The sequence below is a fragment of the Mustela nivalis genome (genome assembly GCF_964662115.1).
Source record: "Mustela nivalis genome assembly, chromosome: 19".
NCBI lineage: Eukaryota > Metazoa > Chordata > Mammalia > Carnivora > Mustelidae > Mustela > Mustela nivalis.
In genome coordinates, this window is record NC_139038.1 from 38,831,080 (window position 1) to 38,857,874 (window position 26,795).

At 59.8% G+C, this 26,795-nt stretch overlaps 1 protein-coding gene across 3 annotated transcripts; it reads right to left on the bottom strand.

The window, feature by feature from the left end:
• Positions 1-74: 74 nt before the first annotated feature.
• Positions 75-26,795, bottom strand: RAB40C (RAB40C, member RAS oncogene family). Of its 3 annotated transcripts, none has more exons than XM_082713724.1 (7): positions 26,688-26,795; positions 25,693-25,916; positions 8,391-8,451; positions 7,863-7,923; positions 2,737-2,814; positions 2,304-2,526; positions 75-1,791 (listed from the first exon to the last, which is right to left on the bottom strand). In XM_082713724.1, the coding sequence occupies exons 2-7, from the start codon at positions 25,832-25,834 to the stop codon at positions 1,514-1,516; spliced, it is 843 nt and encodes a 280-aa protein (XP_082569850.1). In that variant the 5' UTR covers positions 25,835-25,916; positions 26,688-26,795; the 3' UTR covers positions 75-1,513. The 3 variants fall into 3 exon arrangements, with proteins under 3 accessions (XP_082569850.1, XP_082569849.1, XP_082569848.1); XM_082713723.1 differs by lacking the exon at positions 26,688-26,795 and adding an exon at positions 26,363-26,555; XM_082713722.1 differs by lacking the exon at positions 26,688-26,795 and adding an exon at positions 26,063-26,339.

The following is a 26,795-nucleotide window of genomic DNA, read 5'->3' on the forward strand; positions in this document are numbered from 1 at the left end:
CCCACGTCACCTCCACCTGCCACTTGGCCAGTTAAATCCAGGGGCTCTCACGGACAGGAAACGCAACCTGCAGGCCGAGCTGAATTACGTTTACTGTACAAAGAAAGGAAAACCGTCCAAAACGAGCCCAAGAATGGTGTGTCAGACAGCAGCGAAGGGTAGTGTTGATAAAGTGAACAAAGGACTGTCCACGTCCTCAAAACAAAGTCTGTGTGACTGGGTTCAAAGTCCAAAGAAAGGGGTGCCCCCCACACAGGTGAGACAGAATAGGTGTGGCCTCCCCTGCCTGACCCTGCTAAAGCCAGGCCTCATTGGGGACCCCCAGCGCACAGGCTGCGGCCTGCATCCTGCCTCCTGGACACGCAGCACAGAAGAGACCCAGAGCCCAGGGCTGGGCCGTGAGGACGAGGTAGAGCTGAGCACCAGTGTGACCGGGGGCTATGTCACCAAGGGGGCAGCAGGAGGGAGCCAGGCCTCCTGCTCAGGGCTGGCTGGTGGGGACTCCAGGAGCAGCTCGGGGTCCACTGCAGGATCAGTCCCGGCAGCGTCACGAAGAGATGTGTCAGACAGGTTTTAGTGATGGGCGACACCAGACGAGAAGCAGTTGTGGGCTCACACCCAAGGCTGGCCGAGGGCAGCTGGCGGGAGCAGAGTCCGGGTGCCCGGGGGACGAGCAGGAGGGCTGGCAAACACGAGCACAGCACCCTGAAGCCCCACTGTCTTCTGCGTCTTCTCCTCCAAGGGACAGGAGTGTCACAGGAAGGGGGGGTGCAGAGCCCCACCCACCTCCTCTGAGAAATACCAACAGTCCCACTGAGAAACCAAGCCCTCACCCCGCCCTGAGTCCATCCACAACGCACAGGACGGTGTCTAGGGGGGGCCGGTGGGAGCCCAGGAAGCTGCTGCCACACCCAGCCAACCGCTGAGGCCTGAGCCGCCACCAGCCATGCCGGGCCGCGCCCCGGCCCCCATGCTCTCAAAGGCTGGCGGAGGCTTCCACGTGCCCCCCCTCCGTGCCCCCACCCCACACACCCCCCGCGTGAAGTGTCTGTTAATTCCAAGGTTGGAGCCCTGACCAGGCCTCCTCTTGACCTCTGCCTCAAACCCCCTCCCTCTCCATGTCCCGAAGCCTGCCCCGACCCCGCCGCCAAGAGGGCTCCCCATGCAGTCGCATGGGGGCCGCCCTGCCTGCGCGTTACAAATGTACAAAAGGCGAACATCTTCCGTATAAATAAGGAAGGGCGCCGGGCTCCCGGGTCCTCAGGCAGCCCCCTGGAGGCTGGGGCCGGGCCGGGCCGCCCCCGGGATGCCTCCCAGCCATACCGCACCATGGGGCCCCATGGAACCTGTCTGGCTGTCACCACCGGCTGCGCTGTGCACCCCCACGCTCCCTGGGAGGCGGCGTGGCCACAGCCCTCCCTGACATGGCGCCCGGCCTGGCGCCCGGCCAGACGCATTCCCCAAGCGCAAGCCCTCGCAGAGCGCACCGGACGGCGGGCGCCCAGCCTGCCCGCTACGAGATCTTGCAGTTGCTCCTGGAGCAGTTCTGGGGCGGGCTCTGGGGGGGGCGGATGGACTTGGACCTCTTGAGGCTGTTGCCCTTGCTGCTGCCCCCCGCCCCGCTGGCCAGCGAGTAGGAGCGGCCGTGCATCATGACGGCATTCATGCCATTGGCCATGGAGAAGGACTTGAGGTGGCTCTTGATGGTGACCGGCAGCGGGAGCTTGTCGATGAGGTGCACGGGGGTGCAGGACACAATGGCCCGACAGCAGAGGTCCTGCAGGCTGAACACTGCACGCGGGGGTCAGACCGCAGTGGGGAGAAGGGAGGTCAGATGGCAGGGACCGCGGAGGTATGCCAAGCCCTCGGGGTTCCCTTGCCCTGCACCCTGGACGCCCAGCACGCCACCCCAGTCACCAGTGCCCTGGCAGGAGACGGAGGCTGCTGACCACCCTGGCCCTTCCGGCAGCTCAGGTGGGACGGGGCTCAGGCTGAGGGACAGGGAAGCACACCGCCACGAATTTTGGGGTCGGCTCTAGGGGGCAGGCTCCAGAGACACTCTTTCACTCTGGGACAAGGCCCACGGCCCGGCCTCCCAAGCCCCAGGTGCAGACAGGGCATCCTGCACGGTCCCCTCCTGGAACACCAGGACCCCACACAGAGCTGGCTCAGCCGCCCAGGCACTGGGAGAGCCGCGGAGGAGACCCGGCCTCCCCTGCGACCCAGGAGGCGGGACCCTGAGCGGGCAGCTGGAGGTCCCGTCTGTTTCCACGTTCTGGCCCACAGCCCGGACAGCCCCTTACCTCGGTTGGGCCTCCAGATCTTCTCCATGCCGTGCCTCATCAGCACGATGCGGGACAGCTCGGTGAAGGATTCGATGACATTGAAATTGCACAGTGGGCTGACCTCAAAGAAAGTCATGCCATTCTTCTCTGCGTAGGCACGTGCCTGCTCTGTTGGGACTTGCCGCTTGAAGGCCAGGTGCAGCCGGTTCCCAACCAGGATCCGGGGAACCCCAGGTGCATGCTTGGGGGGGACACGAGACTCAGCAGAGGCACGACACAGGACACCCCCTCTTGGCACTGTCTCCCAGGCCCCAAAGTGGGCAGGACCCTCACTGTCCGTTCTTTGGCCATCCAGTGCCAAAGCTGGGCCCTCCAGGCTTCCTGCTGGGGAGGGTAGCGTGTATACCTGGGAAGGGCGACCCTGAAGGGCTCTGTGCGGGCTCACACCTACCTCATCGATCTCCTTGATCCACCGGTCTATGCCATCAAAGGACCAGCGGTTGGTGATGTCATACACCAGGAGGATACCCTGCAAGGGAGATGCAGGCGTCAAGAGGCCAGGCGGTGCCTGGATGGAAGAGGTCCTGCTCCGGGCACAGCGTGGTCCGGTGCAGCCAAGCGCTGCTCCCTCCCAGCACAGGAGATACTTGGTTCCAGCCACCAGCTTTCAAGCCGACCATGTGGGTCACTTGTGGTAAATCTTGCCATGAGATCCCCCGACATTTCCGAGGCACAGCTGGTACCAGCTCTGCACCCTTCTCCTCACTGAGGCCAGGCTGTGGGCACAGACAGCCTGCATGTAGGGCCATGGCAAAGCAGAGCCCTGGGGCTCAGTGCTGCCCCCCCCCCGCCATCTTGGGCACTTGGCTAGGACAAAATGCATTTTTTTCAACTTTTCTGTTCCAAACACACTGTAAGCATCAACCTGTGATTATCATCAACCTTGAGTGGGACAGGCAGTCCACGCAGGTCTACAGGTGCAGCAGACAGACGGCAGCTGGGTCCCCAACACGCCTTCCCACTGTGTGCCGGCTCTGGCTGGGGACCTGGGCGCTGAGCTGGTGATCTGCTACGGGGGTTGTCCTATCACATCCCTCAGAGGCCCATCAGCTGGAGCTCAGGTCTGGGCTATGTGCACCTGCACGGCTCGCCCGGCATCCCTGCCCTAGATGTCTCAGAGACCTATCACAAGCCTTGGAACGGCAACAGCACTGAGCGAGGGCAGCTGCGGGCCCCTGCCTATCTCTGCCCCTGGGGCGCCATGACCAAGCAGGCCCCGGACCCACCCCGTCACGCCCCAGCAAGGCTCTGTTCAGCCTGGGCCCCCATCACACACACGACAGTGCCGCTGAGATCAAAGAAACAGAGCACCCTCCACCTCAAATGAGCCTTTCCTCTCAAATCTGTCCTCCCAGTTCTGGAAGACAAGTATAGCTCTGAGGTCTTGTAAGCACAGAGGTCAAAATCCCACTCTCCGGCTGGAAAGCCTCAAGCAGGGCAGCACACAGCCACCTGCCCACCAGGGAGGGACGAATGGGGAGGGACATTCGCTGGGGAGGGAGAGCCTTCAGGGCAGACGGCCACAACCCACATGAAGTCAAGGGCTAAGACACAAATTTGGGGGGCACTGGAGTCAGACTGGACAGGTCCCGAGAGCAGCTGGGTGTGAACCCTGCCGTCTGGGGCGCAGGGAACAAAGTCTCCAGCTTGAGTGCAGTGAGGGCACGCCACTGGCCCTCCAATCTGGAACAGCCCTTCTAGAAATAACCAAGGAGGTTCCCATCAGAACTGTGCCTCCCTGGGCCACCTGGGTGACTCAGTGGGTTAAAGCCTCTGCCTTTGGCTCGGGTCATGATCCCAGAATCCCGGGATCGAGCCCGAGTCGGGCTCCCTGGTCAACAGGAGCCTGTCTCTCCCTCTTCCACTCCCCCTGCTTGTGTTCCCTCTCTTGCCATCTGTCAAATAAATAAATATTTAAATTAAAAAAAAAAAAAAAAAAGGACTGTGCCTCCACGTCCAGGACTGCAAAGGAAGTCAAGCTACGGACACGGCACAGCGATGACCCCCCGCAGACCAAGAGACACCAACACACGACGACGCACGGAGGAAAGCTTCTGTGCACAACCACACGCTGGAAGGCCGGGCAGTGTCTCTTCTGGCTCCTGCTCCCCTGTGTGAGGCTGAAAGGTTCCCACAAGCGGACAGAAGCTCCTCCCTCGGGCCCAGGCGTCTGCCATACCCCTCGGCCGCGGGAGAACCCCTGGCTGCCCCTCCCAGCTGGCACCAACCTTCAACAACCACCCTCTTCTGGGGCGGCCCGAGTCTGACAGCTTGGGGTCTGACAGAAGAGATACCCATGCACACCCGTCACTGGGAGGAAGGACACACAGCGGGTCACACTGTAGGCAGCAGGGACCAAAAAGGATCATGGATGCGGCAGGGAAGGACAGATGGGGCCAGGCACAGGCAAGGTTCCCGGTGACCAGGATACCCCGCGGGGTTCCAGTGCTGGCCATGTGGCCGGAGGGAGGAGGGGAAAGTAAACTGCCACTAGGTTCTGTCCTTGTCATCAGTGAAACTCACACGTGCCCAGACTTTCTAAGTGAGCGGGTACCCCAGGACATCAACAGAATTCCTCCCCACCTGTCCAGGAATGACCAGTTCCCGTCTCATTCCTGACACAGACAGGGTCCCAGTGCACCCTGCCCCACCCCCACCCGGTGCCCCTGCCCCGCAGCAGCCAGCACCCCATGCCAGGCTCATGCAGCAGGACCACTGCTGGTGCTCAGGTCATTTCTCCCATGAAAAGAGCCCCCAGGCCCTGGTCGGTAAAATCCCTACAAGTGGGACTGTGGGCCCAAGGGTTGGTGTCCTTATTCTATGCAGGTTATTTCTACTGACTTAGGAGAGCACACGCGTGTGTGTCAGGGGGCAGAGGGAGAGAACCTCCAGCAGACTCCCCACTGAGTGTGGAGCCCAATGTGGGGCTTGATCTCATGACCCTGAGCTCTTGACCTGAGCTGAAACCAAGAGTCCGACACAAAACTGACTGAGCCCTCCAGGCACCCCCAGGTCATTCCTTCTGAGCCACAGCCGTCCCTCAGAGGAGGAATGGATTTGAGTATGAACAGTCTGGTGAGTCTGGACAAATGAACATGCCTGTGCCAGTGGCACCCCAGCCCAGGTGCAGAAGGCATCTCCGGGAATGTAACTGCATGCACGTGTAACACTTTGTCTGGTCCAGCTCCCAGGGAGCGGCCGTGAGGGACAGCCTCTACCTACACCCCACAAGAAGCACTGACCATGGGAGCAGCTATCAAACAGCACGTGCCAACCTACCTGGGCAGGGACAGGTGGCAAGCCTGTGCCCCCAGCAGCACTCCGTTCACAGTACCTGTGAGCCCTGGACCATTTTCCACAGAAAAGCCCTTTTCATGGAAATGAACTAAACCTTCTCCAACCAGACCAGTGCCTAGCCGTGCTCAGCCCAAAGCTTCCCTGAAACAGAACCTCCCCCAGCCCCAGCTCCCTCCTAGCACTGAGCCCAGGGGACCCCAGTGGGCAGTGCCAGCCTCCCAGGGCCGTGAGTGGCCACCTCAGACCCCAGCAACAGCAAACATGGGCCACGGAAGAAAGCACCCATGGCAAGGGCCCCAAGATAGCCCTGTTGCAGGGCAGGTGACAGCAGCCAGGAGCTGGCCAGGGGCTTCTGGGACCAGGGCCCTCGGGGACCTGCAAGGCCTCTCTCTGGTCTTCAGTGAGGGTAGGAGAGTGGCAGGAAGCAAAGGAGAGGCCCCAGCTCTCTTGGTACCGTCCATTGCACACCCAGGTAGGGGCCCCCTGCAGGCCCCTGCACCTGTTCACTGCCAGAACTTGGTGGGACGGGAGTACAACAGGTGCTCACGGCCACCACCCACCCCGGGGCCAGAGATCTGCCATGAGAACCGGCCCCAGAACCATGAGAACCCCTAGAACCAGCAGAGCCAAAGCAGGACTCAGGCTGACGCTCTAGAGAGAACAGATGTGGTAACGCATGATCTGGCAACCGTGCCGGCTGGCTCCTGCTTCCTCCCGCAGCACTCAGAAGTGCGTGTCTGTGGTCAGCCCCAGGCTGACCCTCGGCTGAGGCCAGGGGCGCAGTACCACACCTGAGGGGCCAGCCCCAGCTCTTCACTTTCCTTCCGATGACAAAAGTAATGTGTTTATTGCAGTAAAACCAACAAATATTCAAAAGCGAGAGGAGCACACAGCTGAGCTCCCAGAAGCGGCAGGTGCATGACAAGGACCGCCACCGTTCACGTCTTGTCTCACATGTATAAAATCACAAGTGCTGTCCCCTCCTTAAGGAAGAGGGGCCCAGGCACTGTGCTTCTGTGTGCCTCAGCTCTCCCCACACTCGCCTGAAGGGCTGTGCCTGCTACTTTACCTTAGCCCCAGTGCCACTGGGCACTGACAGGCGCCCCAAGCTGCACCCCTCACCCCGAGGTCCTACTGTGTTCCGTCACAGAGAAGCGGCTGCCCCCAGAGGAACCGCCAGTGACACACCTGCCCTGCAGGGCGCCCCCGACACTGGCGGAGGAGACTTTGGACATCACCAAGCCAGCGGTACGGCTCACACTTCTGTGCCAGCTCCCAGGACAGGAGCCCGCAAGCCCAGCCTGGGGCTCTTCCACCTGCTCTGCATGCTGGAGAGACTCCCCCAGGAGAAAGGGATGGGTCGTCTGCTCCTGTCAACACCTACTCAGTCTCAGGCTGACTCTATCACGGACCAAGTGTCCCTCTGGCTTCCCAGGTCCCACAGAGCAGAAAGAGTGGCATGGGCGGGGGGGAGGGGGGCGTGCTGGACATTAATCACTGCTCACAAAGCAAAACAGATCCCCATGGGGCTCCCCTCCAGCCCCAGCTAGAGTGTGTGCGGGGTACCAGGCAGCCCCCTGCAGCCCACACCCCACACAGCCAGGGGCCCCAGTCTGCTGTGAACAGCAGGTCTGACGTCAGGGGTCTCCTTGGCAATTCCAAACTCTGGGCGGGGGTGGGTCACAGCCTGCCCTGCGGCACAAACTAGACTGCTCCTGCGTCCACACCACTCAAAAAGGACGCGGCAGTGAGCGCCACCTTCCTTTCTCCTCCCAGCCTCGAACCACACACATCCAGCCGGCATGCGAGCATGTTGTGGGGAGCCCAGAGGACACAGAAAGGGGGGTGTCCATGCCTGTGCACACTGCCCAGCCCTGCCCCGCTGAGGACCTGCGGCAGCCCCTTCCATGGCAGCTCCAAGACTCAAGCCCTGCCATCCTCGTCCGCCATCCAGGCCGGCCTGCCCTGGAGCCACCTGGCAGCCCCTCCATCGGCATATCCCAGTCCCGGGACGCAGAGAAGTCACCTCTTCTTCCCAGGGAACCAGGAATGTCCGGTATGTCCGAGAGTCTTGGCACCCATTCTCTGGTGCCTCCTGCAGCAGGAGCCACAGGAGCTGATGGCCACACAGGGTACCCAAGCTTAGACTTCCAGTGGGGTCTGACAGCACAGCTGCAGGGGTCACCCCAGGTCATGGCACCACACAATCACTAGGCTTACCTGTGCGCCCCTCGAGTAGGACCTGAAGATGGTACAGAACCTGCCTTGGCCAGAAGTGTCCCTGAAACACAGAGGGGTTGGGGGATGCGGCCCGTGGGACCCCAGCATGCCTGGTGTCCCCCCTGCGAGACACCCGCCCCCCCCAGCCTGTCCACAGCGCACCCTGGTGGACCTCCATGGGTCTGTGGGCCTTGGAACCTTGCCCTGTGGGGCTGGGCAACCCTACCCTGTGAGAATTCCCACCTTCCGCTGAGGTTCCGGAAAGCGCTTGCTCTGGAGCCCAGTGAAGGGCAAGGGTCGAGGGCCGTGGTCATGGAGGAGATGACGTTTATGGGCCAGAGTCAGACCATGCAGCCCAGACTCCTGGTTTCTCCTGGTTTTCTTCAGAGTCCGTTCCACGGGGAACCAGGGTCTGTGCAAACGGCTGCTCCCGTCAACAGGACTCCTGACTCGCCCTGGGCATCATGCAGGGACCCTGGGACACTGTGGTCCCTGCCCTGACACCTCACCCCACAGGGCCTGACTCACCAGAGCTCCAGCTTCACCCGCCGTCCGTCCAGCAGGATGGTGGTCGTCTTATAGTCTATTCCTGGAAGGAAGCAGAAGGCAGCTGCAGGCAATGCGTGGGGACAGGCTCATGAGCCTGTCCAGGGCCGAGGGCTGAGGGCCATGTCCACCTTCCACCCCGACCCTTCCTGTGGCTTCAGCCCAGCAACCCAAGCGGGCCACCCCGGTGTGGCCCCAAGAGCCTATGCTGGGTGCTGACAGACGTGGTGCAGAGGGAGGGAGGCTCATCTCCGTACTGACCTACTTCGTGCAGGTCCTGACACCAACCTCCCAGAGGTTCAGCGTGTTTGGGTTCTTGGGTTCACCACAGCCCCTGGGCCCAGACGACTGGAGCATGCCGGGAGCACGAGGAAGGGCCAAGTAATCTCTAAATGCCATCTCAGGAGCGCTCTCTGCAGAAGCCACTCCTGCCCTAGCTCCAGGTTTTATTTTTTTACTCCTTTGTGGGACGAAGTCAGTCCACAAGATGGTAGGAGTAGGGACGCTTTGCTGACATGCAACATCTTCAAGCGGTCTGTGGGCCACCCAGAGACTTCCCACAAGCTGTGTCTTCCCTCCCCTACTGCTAAGCCTTGGAGAAGATTATCAGCTTTCCGGCTTTTTGTAACACTTGCCCAGGAGGGCTTGAGAATGGGCTTTTGTTTTAGGTTTCTTTTTTATTTTAAGATTTTATGTATTTGAGAGAGTGAGAGTGTCAGCAGAGGGCGGAACAGGCAGAGGGAGACAGAATCCCCAGCAGGCTCTGCCTTGACACGGAGCCCAACGCGGGGCTCTATCTCATGACCCTGAGATCAGAACCTGAGCAGGAACCAAGAGTCAGACACTCACCTGATGGGGCCATCCAGGTACCCATGGTTTTTTGTGTGTTTCTTAAAAACTGTTACGTATGTCTGCATGTATTTGAGAGCCGGAGCACACTCAGGGGCAGCAGCGCAGGGAAAGGGAGACGCAGACGCCTGCCGAGCAAAGAGCCTGCTGCAGGGCTCCGTCCCACAGTCAGCCCTGAGATCCACAGTCATGCACTCCCCTGACCGAACCAGCCAGGCGCCCCCGAAATGGGCATTTTCATGCAGGTGTCGTTCACACACGCACCGTGTGCCCCCAGCACCCCCTCGCTGTCCTTCTGCCAACAGCCAGCTGCGCGTGAAAACCAGACTCCCATGCACGAGAGGACACGGATGGCGTGAGAACGGAACCAACAGAGCGGGAGAAAACGTATCCGATAAAGGACTGCTATCCGTAACCCAGAAAGAAATGCCACAACTCAACAACAAAAACCACCCAATTAAAAAATGGGTAAAAGACCTGAACAGATATTTCTCCAAAGAGGATACACACGCGGCCAATTCGCACATGGAAAGGTGCTCAACCCCACTCCTACTGGGACTGCCACAGTGAGATGCCACCGAGCACCGTTTAGTTATTGTAAGAAAAACAAACAGAAAATCACAGGTGCTGGCAAGGGGGTGGGGAAGGGGGCGGCCAAATGGAAAATGGCCTGGTGGCCCCAGGTTGCTCGGGCACAGAGCTGCAGTTCCACACCCGCACTGCCCGCGGCACTGCTCACAACCACTGAAAGGTGGGAACAGCTTGCGTGTGCATCAGCAGACCAAGGGTCAGTGGGGTCTGTCCGTGCACTGGACTATCAGCCTGAACGGGCGGACCCGCCAGCGCAGGCTCCACAGGGGGTGGGGGCACCCTCAAGGACAGTGGTCAGACAAGCCTGTCGCAGGGAGACAAACTCGCTGGGCTTCCCCTTCTCCAGGCCCCTCCCACAGTCAGATCCCCTCTGCCATGGTCAGCGGAGGTCCCCGGGGCGGGAGTGGGTGGGACGTCAGCGAATCCTAGGCACGAGCTTCGGTTTGGGAAGATGGAAAAGCCCTGTGGATGGTCAGTGGTCGTGGTCCCACAGCAGCAGGAACTCACTGAGCACTATTTGGAGCTGTGCAAAACCCCCAAAGAGGGAAAATCTTCCATGGCCCCACAAGGCCTCCCCTACATTCTGTGGCCATCCTAGACACAAAAACCAGAGGCAAAACCCTGAGCTTCCACCTCACATTTTCCCTAATTTCAGATGGCGAGGAGCTCGCCTCGGTGTCTGCAGATTGGACCCCCCTACCCTCGGAGGTGGCAGGGCGCCGTGCCCCCCAGCCCTGCCAGGAGCGGCCCCCACAGAAGGCTGAGCAGCCCGTGCGAGGGGACTGAGGAGAGCGGACAACAGGGCCCAGCCACAGGCCGAGAGCCCTGACAGGGCGGAGAGCCCCAGGCGGACAGGTTCACGAGGGCACCAAAATGTCAGATACCTTCATGCCCACCCTGCCCCTCCCCAGGTCCGCACGAAAAGGTACAGGGCACTTTATAAAGTCTTTGAACACACAGACCAACAGGTCCAAAGAGAGGCCATGCCCTCAGGAAGGACGGGGGCCGACCCAACGTCCCTGCTTCACCGGTGCCAACGAGTCCCAGTCTCGAGTCTGCTGCTGCAGAACTGCTGTCACATCCCCCCGCATCACCCCACCCGTCCGTAGCACTGAGCGCCTCTCTGAAAACCTGTGCGGAACACGGATCACCCGGGGGGGGGGGGGGTAGGCTCATGGGGCTGACCAGGCCTCCCGCGGACCCGATGCCCAAGCTGATGGCAGCAGCGGACACGCAGGGTGCGGGCCACCCAGGTGACCCAGTCTCAGGTCCCCACACTCTCTGGACAGGAACAGGGCACCTGGAGGCCGGTGGGCCGCCGCGGCAGCCGACCCCAGCCCCGGGCCAGCAGTGGCTCTGCTGATTCCTGAGTCTTCCTCCGCGCCCGCTATTTCTCCGACACCTACTGGAGCCCGGCACGGGCCCAGGGTCTGGGGGTCTTCTCCCCGTCGCTTTCAGCGACTCCAGCTCTCCCCTCCACCAGCTCAGCTGATGCGGCACACACCTAGCCGGCAGCTGGTTCTTCCTGCTCGGCGCCTCCCTCCGGGCCCCGGGAGCCAGCCTCGCCTGCCCGGCTCCCCTCCAGGGCTCCTTCCAAGCTGGCTCCCAGAGGCTCTTCGGCCCTTTGAACGCTTCTTCCCAACGATGCCCCGTCCCTAGTTCTTGGACCATGTGTGCCTCTGCCTCCCGGGCAACACTAATGACCCACCGTTAAGGTTCTCAGACCGTGGTGGCGCTAGGATGCCCACCACCCCTCAGAGGCCCCCAGGAGCGGCCGCGGTTCTGGTGACTCTGCTCAAGAGGGGCTCACGACAGAGCGGCTGGGCACCTCAGGGTCTGCGGAGGCTCGTCGCCTTGGACTGGGGGCTGTCCCTGCAAGAACCAGCTGCTGCCTCTGGGCAGCTCCGGACACGACCTGAGCACCTGCGGCAGGGCCGGCGGGGGCCTCCACCACACCCGCTCCTCCCAGGGAGCAGACCTCCGGCGTCCCCGCTTGGGTGGCTGCGGTCCCAGCAGGGCCGGAGGCACAGGGTTCCTGCCGGCGCCTCCCAGCCAGGCTTCAGGCCTCCGCCTCGGCTTGGCAGCAGCGCCGCATCCCGCACAGCCATATTCTCTCTCCGGGGGGAGTCACGAGTTCCTAAGAAGGTCTTTTCCATGGTGTGACCGGGTTTCCCAGGGAAGTGGCAATTCCCTGGACAGGAACCCCTGCCTCCCTCCCTCCCAGACACCAGGCGCTGTTTTGGGCAGGCCTGCGGCAACACCCGGACCAGGGATCCCTGTGCCCAGGGAGGCACAGGCCTGGGACCGCAGCTGAACGGCCGTGCACATGGCCGCTGTGCCCGATGGAACAGTCTGGAGCCCCACAGGCAGCTCCGGCACCCGGTGGGTATGGGTACACGCGAGGCACGGGCGGCCCTCACTGCGCCCGGACCCTACCTGTGCCAGGTGAGAGCCTGTCACCCACCTGCCACCACACACGGTGCGGGCGCCACCACCTTGAGCGTCACGGGTGTCTCGCTGCTTCCGAATTTTACCACGAGTTCTTCATTTTGGGGGAAAAAAAAATCTTCCCCAAGGAACACCTGCACTCGGTACACGTCTGTCGCCTCATCAGCATCCCTGGCTCCAAGCACAGAGGACTCAGGACACACGTCACACACGTACTGTGCCCTGTAATGTACGCATGTAATGTGTCACATCACAGACATACGCACACATGCGTGTCAGCTCTGCGTGCAGAGGGGAGGGACAGCGTGCCCTCCATCTCACGGCCTCTCAGGAAAGCACTGGCCCCAGAGGGCCTGACGCGGCTGAGGACAGCACCCGCCGCCGGCGCCCTGACGCCACGTCCCCACACCCAGCAGCGCCCCAGGGGCACCACGGAGGCCGCAGGAACAGGCGCTGTGGTCACAGCTGCTGACTGATGCTCTCCGAAGAGACGGGCCAGACGGGAGGCGGAGGATGTAGGACTGGTCCAGAAAAGGTCACTTAAGTTTCAACTTGTCGAAATGCCTGTTTTTGACAGTCACCCTGTTCCCGGTGGTTTGGGGAGTCCAACAAGATGCCCCTCCTGCTCGCAGAGACCCACCTCCTCAGGACCCGTGAGCAGAGCTGTGGGCACATGCAGGAGGAAGGGTGGGCACTCCCCTCCGTCTCCCCCGGCCCCTCTGTGGAAGGGAGGCATCCACGGCCACATAGCCGGCCGGTCAAGGACGACCCGGAGCTGAGCCGTGCTGTCCCGTCGGGAGTCCGCAGATGGACAGGCTACGAGTCACACTCCCCACACCACTCCCTCCTTCACGGCTTCACCAGGGCTCACCCCCCTGTCAGCATGGACTCAGGACCACCGGCCTCCAAGAAAGCCCACAGTTACTGGAAGGACATGCTGCTCGCAGGGAGGACGCACAAAGAGGAGTGTGGCAGCTCCAGCTGTCTGCCCATCGGCCTCACCGGGTGTGTAAATCAAGGCTGTGAGCTCAAGGTTCCACTGCTCAGAGTGCAGACCACTACCACAACCTGGCTGGCCTCTGGGTGCGGGCACTTTCCACACGCCTGTCAGACCTGCCTGAAGGGAGAGAGCAAGGAAGGACGTCACCTGCCCACACAGGACATCCGCCACCACCCCCTTTCTGTGCCAGGCTCGTCTTACGGAAAAAACAGACACTCGCAGTGTAATTACGTAGCTACTTCACAGCACGATTAAAGGCCACAGCAGGACTGGTTTTTTTCTATTTCTATTTTTTTTTCTTTTCATTTTTTTTTTTAAGATTTTATTTACGTGATAGAGATCACAAATAGGCAGAGAAGCAGGCAGAGTGAGAGGGGGAAGAAGGCTCCCCGCTGAGCTGAGAGCCAGACTCAGGGCTCGATCCCAGGACCCACTGAGCCACCCAGGTGCCTTTTTTTTTTCCTAAAGTAAGTTTTACACCCAGCATGGGGCTTGAGTTCACAAGGAGGAGAGCTGCACCTCCACCCACGGAGCCAGCAGGGCCCGCAGCCCTGCTCCAGTCACGATCTTGGGGTTCAGGAATGGAGCCTCCCTCTCCCTCTCCCCTGCCTCATGCTCTGTCAAATAAATAAAATCTTCTAAAAAGAAAGAAAGAGGTGAGAAAATAAAAAGAAAGAGAGAAACGGCAAGTGCTACCTGGTGTCCTCCTCTGGAACTGGAATGCCGGCTGGTGTTTGAGGGAGAGAAAGCCATTTCCCCACAGGCTCTTCCCTCCACAGAGGCTCCCAACAGGGGAGTAGATCCCCAGTGGGGCTGAGAGTGCCCCAGGGAGCGCAGAACCCCAGCTCCCACACCTCCCATGAGGCAGGTCACCCACTGAGCTCACAGCAGGCTCCAACAGCAACACATGGGTGGGCGACCCCCAGATCGGCCTCCCAGGAAGGACAGTGGGAGCCGGCTGTCTGAGCCAGGCTGCTGTGTGCATCCAACAGGACGTCCAAGCCCAGGGGAGGCAGCCACTGCTTCTCAAATGTTCCTCCCTGGGGGACCGGGGCGGGGGGGGGGGGGGGAGAACAAGCTCTCACTAGTCCCAAAGATAGACAAGTCTGGGAGGAATGCCAGGGTCTTCCAGGAAGCAGAAAAAGCCCCCCGTAACATGGGGGACAGACACAGCAGTTGTCCCAATGAGCCCACAACCCGACAGCCCTCCTGCACACACACATGCGGCCTTCAGGCTTCCTCCTCCAAGGGGGAGGCTGCAGCACACACCTATGCCCCGGAAACGCACCTCACGCCACACAGCATACTTGGGGACATGAAAGGGAACTCCGCATGTCCCCGCTGACGGAGGCAGCCGTGGGCGACGAGGTAGGCATGAGGTCCCACGTCCCAGCGCTTGTGTCCCTGGGTTCACCGTACAGCCCTCCCCTGGAGGTCGGTGGGAACGAAGACCTGCTCCCTTGGACAGATGTCCCTCTGGGGTCCGTCATGTTGGACTGTCCCCCAGGCAGATTCTCTCCCTTGCTGGCTCTCCGAGGCAAGCTGCCCCACGCAGAGTCTGTGTGCCGGGAAGTGAGCCGGTAGTACTGCCAACAACCCCACAAGCCTGAAAAGGATTCTTTTTTTTTTTTTTTTTTTTTTAAGATTTTATTTATTTGACACAGAGAGAGAAAAATCACAGGCAGGCAGAGAGCCAGGGAGAGGGGGGCGGGGAAGCAGGCTCCCGATGCGGGGCTCAATCCCAGGACCTTGAGACCATGACCTGAGCTGAAGGCAGAGGCTTAAACCACGGAGCCACCCAGGCGCCCCCTGAAAAGGATTCTTGGGGGCACCTGCGGGATCAACTGGTCAAGTGTCAGATTCTCGATTACGGCTCATGCCATGATCTCAGGGCCGTGGGATCGAGCTCCACGCTCAGGGGGAGTTGGCCTGAGATACTCTCTCCCTCTGACTCTGCCCCCCTGCCCCCCAAAATATGGGCACTCACACTCTCTCTCAAATACAGAAATCTTCCCAAAAAAAAAAGGTTGGGTCACCTGGTAGCTCAGTGGGTTAAGTGTCTGCCTGTGGCTCAGGTCCTTCCTGAGCAGTGAGTCTGCTTCTCCCTCTGCCCCTCCCCTTACCCCTGTGCACATGCACACTCTCCCTCTTTTTCAAATAAATAAAATCTTTTGGGTTTCTTTCCTTAAAGATCTCATTTATTTATGACAGAGAGAGACAGCAAGAGAGGGAACAGAAGCGGGGGAGCAGGAGAGGAAGTAGCAGGCTCCCTGCCAAGCAGGAAGCCAGACACGGGGCTCGATCCCAGGATGCTGGGACCATGACCTGAGCCAAAGGCAGATGCCCAATGACTGAGTCACCCAGGCATCCCTCAAATAAATAATATAAATAAATAATATAGATAATAAATATAAATAATAATAAATAATATAAATAAATAATAAAATCTAAAAAAAAAAAAGATTCTTTCTGTTCTAGCTGATCCCTGACCGCATCCCAAGCGAGACCCCTGAGGGCCCGGCTGAGCTGTGATGGGCTTCTGACGCACAGAAACTGCTGGGAAGCGGTGCTGCTTTAGGCCCATCATCTTGCAGTAATTTCTTAGTCCGCTTGGGGCCACTGTGCCAGAGTGCCATCATCTGGGCGGTTAACACAAAATAGAGACGGACTTCTCATGGTCCAGGGCCTGGAAGCTGGAGACAAGGCGCCAGGAGAGCCTGCGTCCAGGGAAGGCCCCCGTCCTGGGTCACCAACAGCAGGAAGGGCCAGAGCTCTCTGGGTCTCTCTGACGAGGGCACTGATCCCATTCCGGAGGCCCCACCCTCGTGACTTGGTCCCTTCCCAAAGGCCCACCCCTGACCATCACCTGGGGAAGTTAGGTAAGAAGACCGGAACACTGGCAGACAGCAACACTCCATTCAAAGCAAGAACAAAGACCGGCGGGGTCTACCAGAAGCGCAAACACGCACTCCTCTGACCAGCCACCCCAAATCTACCCAAACCAGAACAACACAGACAACTTCCCAGGACAGTGTGCTGGGCAGAATAAGGCCCCAAGCCGCCCCTGCAGATGTCCTCCCTCTAATCCCTGGAACCTGTGGCAACGTATCCTGCAAGGGGAAGGGACCTTGCAGGTGTGATTGGGGGATGTGCCTTGAGATGGAAAGGGTCCTGGGTTATCCAGGCGGGCCCGAGGTCATCAGCAGTCCTTAAAGATGGGGACTCTTTGCTAGCTGAGTCAGAGAGGAGGCGGAAGAGGAGAGACTCAAAGCCCAGAAGGCCCTGACCTGGCTTTGAAGACAGAGAAAAGGGAGGGTGAAGTGAGGCTTCACTCACCCACCTTCACCCACCATGTGGGTGGGCATGTGGGGCAGCCCTAGTTCACAGCCAGCAGAGACACAGGCATGGGGATGGACCGCCAAAGCCACGAGCAAGGAAACAGACCTCCCTGAGAGCCTGCAGAAAGGAGCGCCCACCGCCAGAGCGTGGGCTGTACGGTGATGTCTTACAGCAGAAACAGGCACGGAGCGGCTGCAGGAGAGCCGTGGGAGGGCATCTGCTGTTAGCAGACGGGGGACAAAGTAAAGCCCGCTCACTGGGGGTGGCAGAGCAACAGGCAGTGAGCCCTGGGACCGAACGCTGTCCTAAAGAAACAGCATAAGAGCAAAGGGAACAAAACTCTCCCGCCCTGGCCTTGGGACAGTCCATAAACCATCCGGTGGTGACTACTAAGGCTGGACAGACCCTACAACTCGGCAGCCCCACTCCTCAGGGTGTCCCTGAGAAACGCACACATACAGGCAACAGAAACAAGTATGTGAATTTTCATAGGAACGTTATTCAGAAAAAACCCAAACATGAAAACATCCCAAAAGTCTCTGTGCAGAAGAACAGATAAGGACACTGCAGTCCGCACAGACGGAAGGCGCACAGCACCAAGGATGCAGTGACAAGCTCGCAACCACACCACTGTGTCTCACGGAAAACGGAGCCTGTGTGACTCCACTTCCAGGAACACTGGAGAAACACCAACTAGTCTGGAACAGAATCATGGGCAGCTGCCGGTCTGGGAGCACACAGGCTGGTCTGCAGGGAGCACGGGGTCAGAGGGTGGTGATGCTTTCTCAGGTGTGCATGCCCGTCCAAACTCTCAGAACTGCAAGTGTGAACTGGACCAGGGCTCTGGACACAAATTACACCGCGAGGGCTGACTAAAAATAACCCAAGGCAGGGGCGCCTGCAGGGGTCGGCCATGAAGCACCTGCCTTCAGCTGAGGTCATGATCTCAGGGTCCTGGGATAGAGCCCCACGTCAGTCTCTGCACTGAGCAGGAAGCCTGCTTCTCCCTTTCCCTCTGCCCCTCCCCCTGCTAGTGCCTTCTCTCTTTCAAATAATGAATCTTTTTTAAAAAACAAAAAAGGCTGACAACATCACACTCTGGCAGAGACCTAAAGCAAGTGGACCGCACATATGTTGCTGGTGGGCGTCCAGAATGACAGAGGACTGCAGGGCACAGCTGGCCAATTTCCCGCGAACTCCGTGCGCACACACTTGTGAATTAGCAATGGGTTTCATGCCACTAAATCACACGCTTATCAACGGTCAGCACAGTAAACATATTTACCACCAAATTAAACTTTTTAAAGTTTTATTTATTGAAGTCATGTCCGCACCCAATGAGTTTGGGGCACAAACTCATGATCCAGAGATCAAGAGTCACACATACCTCAGAATGACCCGGCCAGGGGCCTCCACAAAAATAAAAATTTTAAAAAACTGTACAGATTTCAGGTGCCTGGGTGGCTCAGTCATTAAGCATCTGCCTTCGGCTCAGGTCATGATCCTGGGGTCCTGGGATCAAGCCCCGCATCAGGCTCCCTGCTCGGCGGGAAGCCTGCTTCTCCCTCTCCCACTCCCCCTGCGTGTGTTCCCTTGCTCGCTGTGTCTCTCTCTGTCAAATAAATAAAATCGTAAAAGCAAAAACAAAACAAAACAAACTGTACAGATTTCTACAAGAACGTTCATACCAGCATTCTTCACAGTAGCCCAAATCAGGGAATGACAAGTGACCAGAACCATGCTGACAGGGGTACAGGAGTGCAAGGGAATGCTTCTCAGGAACAGGACAGACGGCTATGCGTGTGCCCCACGTGAGTGAGTCTCACACCATCCTAGAGTGACACAAACCAACAGCACTCAAGACTCAATTTACAGGAGGTTCTGGAGAGGCAAAAGCAACCTTACAGGGACCCGAAGCAGGCCGGGGGCTGGGGCTGGGGGCTGGACTTCCAGGAGCCACGAGAGAACTTTCAGGGGGAACTGGAAACAGTCCGTACCCTGATTAAGGCAATGGACATACAGGTACGTGCCTGTTAGAGCTCCCTGAACTCTGTACTCAAGATGGGGCCACTTCACTGCATGTAAATTATATCTCAATAAAACTTATTTTTAAAAAGGAAGCCCGCAGGACATCGACCTGCGCAGAGTTTAGGTTAATAGGTCTTCTGACCACGGGATTCTGCACAGACGGGAGGTGTTCGCAAACACCTGTCCCCTAGCACGCTGAGAACACAGACATGGTGGGAACTGGGACACGCCACGAGCTCCCGTCTTCCTCCAGGCCTGGGGCTGCCCCCACGGCCCACATACGTCTGTCGCTGGGGAAATGAGGAGGGGGGACTGCCTGATGAAGGACGGAAAAGGAAGCAGAAGTTACCTAATGAATTTCAAAATGCCTTTCTACATACACTCCACGCTGGGTTTCAGGAGAAGCTCTAGGACAGTTTGTGGACGGGTTTCCTAATAAACCAGACCAGACCAGGGCAGGGCAGAAGCCTTCATGAAGAGCAAGCATGCTCTGTGAACAAAACTTGGCAAAATTCAGAACACTTAACATTAAAAAACAAACACTCAAAAGTTACCCATAACCCCGAAAGTCAGAGATAGTCACCATTACTGTTTTCGTGTGGCTCCCAGTTCTTTCATTTTACACACACCCATACATGATGTCGTTAGACTCTGGTGGCTTAACAAGGCATCAGAGCTCTCCTCATGCCCTTGGATACTCACTATTCCCAAACCACCACCTTTAAAGGCTCTATATATGAATATACCATATTTCCTCTGGACCCTTGAGGGTTTCAGACTTTTCATTTCTATCCTTATAAAAGAAAAGAAAAGGAAAAAAAAGAAAAAGCACCTTGCTTGTTTTTAGCGGTGTCCCCTGTCCTTCTGCAGGAAAGACAACTACCGACTCTCGAAGGCTCAGGAGAGCACAGCCGGCAAACCTGCTGCAGCACTGCCCACTCCGGGCACACTCTCCGTGCCGTGCGCCACCAGATTTACTCTGTCACGCACCCCAAGTTCAACATCTTTCCGTCTGCTTTTCATGAGAACCCCCTCTTGGAGGACTCTGTGTGCTCAACTGTCTTCAAATGAGGAAAATCCTCCTAAAAAGGCTACAACCACCAAGGTGTCCTCACTTACCCAGGAATCTGGTCACTGCTGGACCTAAATCAAATCATGGCCAGCCCCACTGACCAAGACAGCTGCGAGTCTGACGGTCCCCAGGACCTCTGGCTCCCACGGGATACCCAGCTCAGACCACGCAGCTTCTGCAGCTGACCCGGGACCTGGCACCTGTGCTCAGAGACATACTCCTCCCTGTCCAAGCCGTATCCATAAGAAAACCAGACCCAGCTCCTGACATCTTCCTGCCAACATCAGACCCAGAAATGACCAGACCACCCCATGAGAGGTCCCCATGTCCCTGCAGCCACTCAAGGCCGTGCACAGTGTTTCAAGTCTGAACAACGTCACTTAGCCCACTAGCCATCCTCACAGACCTGCTTACTAGGCACTCACCTGACCTCAGCTGCCCGGGAAGGGGCAGACAGGCAAAGACCCAGGTCGCAACCCCAAAAACTACTAGATGGAGTGCAGGCCCGTCTTGATCACAGCACCGTTGCCCATCCGGGAACCACAGCACTCTGTTCGGCCCCACCCACACGGCGTCCTGGGCTCACAGACGTGTATACCACCAGCCGGGATCTCTTCCAGGGTCCATGTGGACTCACCTGTCCAGAAATCTGGCAGCTGGATGTCTGCACTGTGACACTTCTCAAAATCCGTCCAGTCCCTACCTGCTCCCAGGGCTCTCTGTTCTCGCTCCGAGATGCCAGCCTCCGACACCCTCCGCACCCCTTCTTAGTGAGACCCCTCTCGACCTTCCCTCCCTCTTCGCCATCCTGCAGCCCTGCCTGTCTGAGCAGTGCCCACCCAACCCGCACAGATCCCAGTGCCCTATAAATTCTAGCCAAAGGGCCAGACCCCTCTGCTCCACAAACACCCAGCACCTTGAAGGGCCAAAGCTCATCTGGTGTCCTTGGGTCCCTGCCACACCCGCTGCTGCCAGGTTTACCTGGCCACCTCTGCCCCCGTCCCTCCCCCACCCTCCAGAGGACGCATGCCCGGAGTCAACAAGGCACTCGACACTGCAGTCTTGGCATGATATGAGACAGCCGGTCATTACTGGGCCTACAGGAGCACAACCATGAGAAGCAAACCTCGTTATACCTCATGCTCGCTTGTATTTACTCTCATTCCCAAAGGACTTAAGAGGCCCATGTCCCCGCATCCAAAGGTGACCCCATACACCCAGTCTTCCCAGTCTCCCACTCCCAGTCTCCTTCCCCTATGTGCGCAGGGCACCAAACCCAGCCCCGTGGGCCACCTTGCTCCAAGCCTGGGTGCTGGACACAGACACCTTACCCGACTTTCTCCAAAGGGGAGATGGCAATACCCTGAGCCATGTGGCCTCAGACCCCACGACACCCACACCAGGTGCCGCCCACTGCCTAGGCCTGGCTCCAACTCCATCCTCTGCCTTCTCCTCCTCCTCCTCACTGGCCATGGGCCCCAGACCAAGGATAGGTCAGATACAGCAGGAGGTGAAGTACCTGACGCACCCTGCCCACCTACTTCCTTGGGTCCTTGTTGGGGTCTCCTTCCTGAAACACACTTCTGTTTACTTCATCCAGCGAGCCACACTCTTGTGAATGGGACCGTGACACAGCAAAGCCGTGGCAGAGAGGCTACTTGGCGTGGCCCTGTGCCAGCCACTGAGGCCCCTGTTCTCTGCCCACCCGAGCTTATGGAGACTGCTCAAGCTTCAGACGCTATAACTGCCTACTCTAGGACAACTTGGGCAGGGCCATGCCTCCTCAACAGCCAACCAGCCTAAGGAGCTTCATCTGAAGCAGGCACAGAAGTCTGCATCTCCCCGCCTGCCTCCTGGTCAGATTGGGGGAGGCCGATCTTTGCGCCACACAGGCAGCAGGTGAACACCCTGGCCAATGGGGCACTAGGAATCCAGCCCCCCACGGACAGGTGTATATGTGGCACTCTGAGGCCTTCGCGAAAATTCTCTGGAAACTCGGGGTTTGCTGCCCGGATCAGCAGCTGACCCTGGGAGCTGTCTGGGCTCTGCTCTGCTGGTCGCGGCCAGGAGGGAGCCAGGGAGGGCTGGAGCAGCTCAGTGGAGGGAGAACAAATGGGCCTCAGTGACTGTCCCAGGCCCCAGAGCAGAGGGAGGAGGCAGCCCCAGGACTGGGGAGGGTCTGTGGTGAGAAGTGGGTCACCCCTGCCAATCAACACCAGGTGCCCAGTGGCCAGACTCTGACTGACAGAGTCTCTAGAGAAGCGGCAACCAGGAACTCAGTGACCAGCTGCCAAGGCCCAGGGGAAGGGGGTCCGGCAGCCAGTGTCTGGCGAGACAAGGGGCGTCGGGCCCTATGCCGCCCACAACAGCCGCACTCTCAGCTCGCCCGAGCCTCAGCTCCTCACGTGCCAAACACGGCACTGACGGTACCTCCGTCACAGGACGACAGAGAGGACTAGAGGATGGCAAGAGCACCGGGGGAGCCCAGCACTGTGACCCTGCCGGGCTCACATCATACTCTAGGCAAGTATCCCTTTTGGGAACCTAGCATCTGACAGAAGAAAGGCAAATCCCAGTAAATCGTCCAGAAAAATGGCCAGAGTCCAAAGACAAGCACCAACCACACACAGAGGAAGCAAAGGGACGATGAAGGGCTGTCCAGTGACCCAGCGACCAACACCAGGTTTCTGTCAACACAGTGACGCCGCACACAGGCTGCTCGCTCCTCTGGGACACACACCAGTTATTACCTCCGGGGCACACCTCTCATGCCAACACTGGGGACGAGACAGCAGATGAGACGCCACAGGCATACTGTCCGGAGACCGTCCTGACTCAGGAAAACAGCACAGTGGGGCATCTAGAGAGGCAGTCTCTCTTTGGATTGGCACTGAGGATAGAAACAACTTCCAACTGTCTGGAACCGTCCCATGAAAAACCATGGGGGGACATGGTGACCAACGGCCCAGCCATCGGGTTGCTGAAGTGGGCTGAAGCCACGCTCTGGACCAGTCCCACGCAGGCACGGTAGGCACTGTTTGGTCCTACGAACACCAACAGCCAGCAGGCCCCGACACTCACAGAGACATCACGCTTGCCTGGCTTTGTCCATACCTGTCACAAACACCACACTCCTCCCCCCTTTCCTGCTCCCCGGACGCAGGGCTCAGAGAACACTCAGCAGCTCCCACCCACATGGACCCCAGAGGAGCAGATAGAGAGAAATGGACTCACGTCCACTCTTGACTCTTCTGGGACACAGGCCTATCAACCACGGCTTATTCTCCTCAACGTGAAGGTCTGTGGGAACCAAGGTGCTCAGCAGATCATTGCCCTAAGTGTTCACTACCCCCAAAAAAGTGGGAACAGGCCTGTGCACCGTAGCAGGACGCTTCCTGGGCTCCTGGGAGTATCCAGGAGTACCCAGCATGCTGCCTTGGGGCCAGCAGAGACACACTGCCCACCACCCTAGAGCGGCTGACCTAGGGACGCCCTCCGGGGTATCAGCTCCTCACAAAGCACGGGCACCTCCTTGCTGCCAGCTTTCACAACCAGGACTCCCCAACACCCCCACGGAGGGCCCAGGCGGAACCTCCGTGCAAAGTGTCCTGTTGCCTCCCCAGGAGAGCAGGGGCCTCCTCTGAACCACTGCCCTGTATCCCGAAAAGAGAAAACTCAAACCTCCTGAAAGGAAGGCTTCCAGATCTAGAGACCTGTGAACACAGCACAGCGTTACCAGACCCCCAGGGCCTGCTGCAGGCTCCCCCAGGTGTGGGCACACTGTCAAAAGCGGCTATCACTGCTCCGGTGTTGGCCCGAGGAAAGGCCACTCGATGATTCGTGTGTTTGCAGAGCAGGGAAGACAATGCGTGCTCATGGACCTGTCTGAAGAATGAGCTAGACCAGCCTGGGCCGCAGGTGAGTAAGCAGACCGGCCCGAGGAGAAGACTTCGATTACATGTCCTTCACTAAGTAGGAATTTCCCTGCCACGGGTCATCTGCTCCTGTGAGACCCTGGAGGGCCAGGCAGAAAACATGCCTGGAAACATGCTGAGGGCTTGTCACAATGAAGACAAAGGAGAACTGCAAGTACATCCTTAGTAAGAGAATCAGAAATGTACAACTCAGGCAATGGGGAATCCTGAGAACCAGCTGCCCCAGAGCTTCCAAAGCCCTCAAGACTATCCCTCAGGAAGCCTCCAGAGGGACAGAAGCAAGTGCTCACACAGCTGCCAGCTTCCCCCAGTACAGAGCCCTGGCCACTGGGTCAGCGAGCTCAACCCCGACCACACGCAGCCCCCCTCGTTCCGAGCACATCTTAACCTCAAGGAGCCTAGACCCAGGGTGGCACTCTGCCCTTTCTGCTCGATGCCGGGGTGATGACAGGGACCCGTGAGTGCACCTCTACTCACCACCTCTGGCATATGGCCATTGCGCTGGACCAGCTCACTGTGACACTGACAGCTCCGCTGCCTCAGGCAGATCACCACGTTTTCCTCACTACCGGCCCCAGCTCAGTCAACGTGTCACAGGAACACAGGCAAACATCACCACCCAACAGAGAGCACAGGGGGTGGGCCCCATCTCTCCAGGGGCTCTGTGTTCCTGAGAGATCGCTGCACCCCACTGGACCACCTGATCCTCAGAAGTGTGCAGCAACGTTCCAGGAAACCACCACTGTCCCAGGCAAAGTCTAGCCTTCCCAGGCTTCTCCAAAGCCATGCCACCAGCCACCCAGAACGAGGGCTCCAGGAAGCGATGCCACCACTGGAAAAGCAGCTCAACCACTCACTGTCTGAGGCAGGACAGACAGCTCTGACCGTCACTGCCCAGCATCCTGAGGCGGCAGTAACAGATAAAGGGGCCTGTTGAGGACGCAGCAGAGGCTCTCCCTCTCCTAAAAAATCCTGTGTGCTACCCCCCCCCCCTCTTGCTGTCTCCTCTAAGGTGGGGCTGAGAGCTCGGGGCTTAGGAGGTGGCCCCAGGCAAATCCAGCACAGCTGCCTATGGCCAAAGCTGCTCCAGCAGGAAGGAAGTCTCGCCAGTGCAGGTGATCCAACAACCTGGACCAGCCCTAAAATGAAAGGGTCGGAAAAGCCAGTCCACACAGTCAGCCGCCTATAGGCAACAACTTAGCCAACTGCAGATGCCAGGAGCAGTCAGACAGGACGGACCAGAATCCAAGAAACAAAGTAACAAAGGGTGTGGAGAACAAAGGCCCAAAGAAGTAAAGTTAGATGAAGGTCTCTCCAACACTGAGCTCCTGTCATGCTCTCCACAGATTTCCTGGTCCCCCTCGAAGCTCCCTCCATGTGGCGGGGGACAAGGTCCCATCACAGAGCAGTACTGACCACACTGATTCCGGCGCGCCTCAGCTGTTATTTTAAGGGAAAGATGTAAAGTGGCGAACTGAGTGCGGAAACTGCATTAGCTGCGGCTGTAACGATGCCGCGAACGGAGGGGTGGGCGTCTCCATCCACCGAGCCCCGAGTCACGTCCCAGGGGCTCGGAGGAACCCCGTCTGCGCGCAGACACCACGGGGTCACGGGGAAGCCCCGGCCACACCTGGCACACCTGTCCCAGCTTCTCCACTCTGCCTGCCCCGAACGCCGGCCAGCCGCGCTGGAGCCGCCGCCGCTGGACGCCGGCCCTCGGGGACGTCCTCCCCGGGCTCCGCAACACCCCCACTCTCACGCACCCTCCGGGGCTGGGATGGCGGGTGCCCACGCGGCGCGGCGCTGCTGGACCCCGGAGTCCACTGCGGAGCCGCTCGCCTCGGTAAAGGCCCCCGGCTGACCCGGCCCGGGCACGCAGACTTCGAGCTCGCAGCTCAGCCGCCCCCGCCCCCGCCCCGCCCCGGGCTCCGGCCCCCGCCGGACGACCCCGGCTGGGGGGCACGCGCCCCGCAGATGCGCGCCGGCGGCAGGGAGGGCGGCGACCCCGCGCCGCGGCCTTACCGTTGCTGTAGGCGTACGGGGACTCGGCCGCGCCGTCCTGCAGGCTCTCCAGGATCTCGCCCTTGCCCACGTCGCTGTCGCCCACCAGCAGGAACTTGAGCAGGTAGTCGTAGCTCTTGACCGGGCTGCCCTGCGTCCCCATCCTCTCACGCGCGCGCGGGCCGCGCCCGCATGCCCGCCGCGCCGGCCGCGGGAGCAGGGCGGGGAGGAGGCCTCGGACCGACCTGCGGGGCCGGGGCGCGCGTGAGTGGGGCCGGCCGGCGAGGCCCGGGCCGGCGGCGAGGGCCAGGCCCCGCCCGCGCCGCCCTCCCCGCCCGCCCCCTCGCCCCCGCGCCCCCGCCGCCGCCGCCGCCGCCGCCGCCAGCCTCACCTCAGCACCGCTGCCGCCGCCCCGCCGCTTCCCGCACTGCTCCGCGCAGCCCCGCCGCCCCGCCCCCGGCCCGAGCGCCGCCATTGGCTGCCCCCCCGGCCGCGCAGGCCCATTGGTCCGTGCGCACGTCCGTCACGACCGTCCGTCCCCGACCCCGCCGTTTCCCACACTCCACCGTTAAGCCCCCGGTCGCCCCGCCTCCATGCCGTCGCCATTGGTCGCCCGCCGCAGCTTTCCCGTGGCCATTGGCCCGTACGCCCGTCCGTCACGACTGTCCGCCCCCACCACGCCCCACTCAACTTTGGTTGCAGCGGAGATTCTGGCCGTCTCGCCTAGTCGCCGTCGCCATTGGCCACTCGCCTCCGGGCTTCCCGGAGCCGCTGGTCCGCCGACACGTCCGCCAGCACCTCTGCCATCCCCGGCGCTCCCCGCAGGGCACCCGGAGTCACCAGCAACCCTGCCCTCTGCCCCCGGCAACAGCTCGGCCCTTGCCCGCCCCCTCCCCGTCGCCATTGGCCACCGCTGCCGATCCTCCCGGAGCCACTGGTCCGCCAGTACGTCGATCATGACCCCTCTAAGCCCGCCCCTCGCCCGGTGCTTCCCGCCCCTCTCCCTACACGCTCACCAATCAGGAGCTTGGGATTTCGGGTTGTTTGCATACGCCCCCTTCCCGCGGACGGGAGCGGGTGGTGCCTGTGTCTCACTATCCCGCCAAGGAGGTGACGGGGATGGG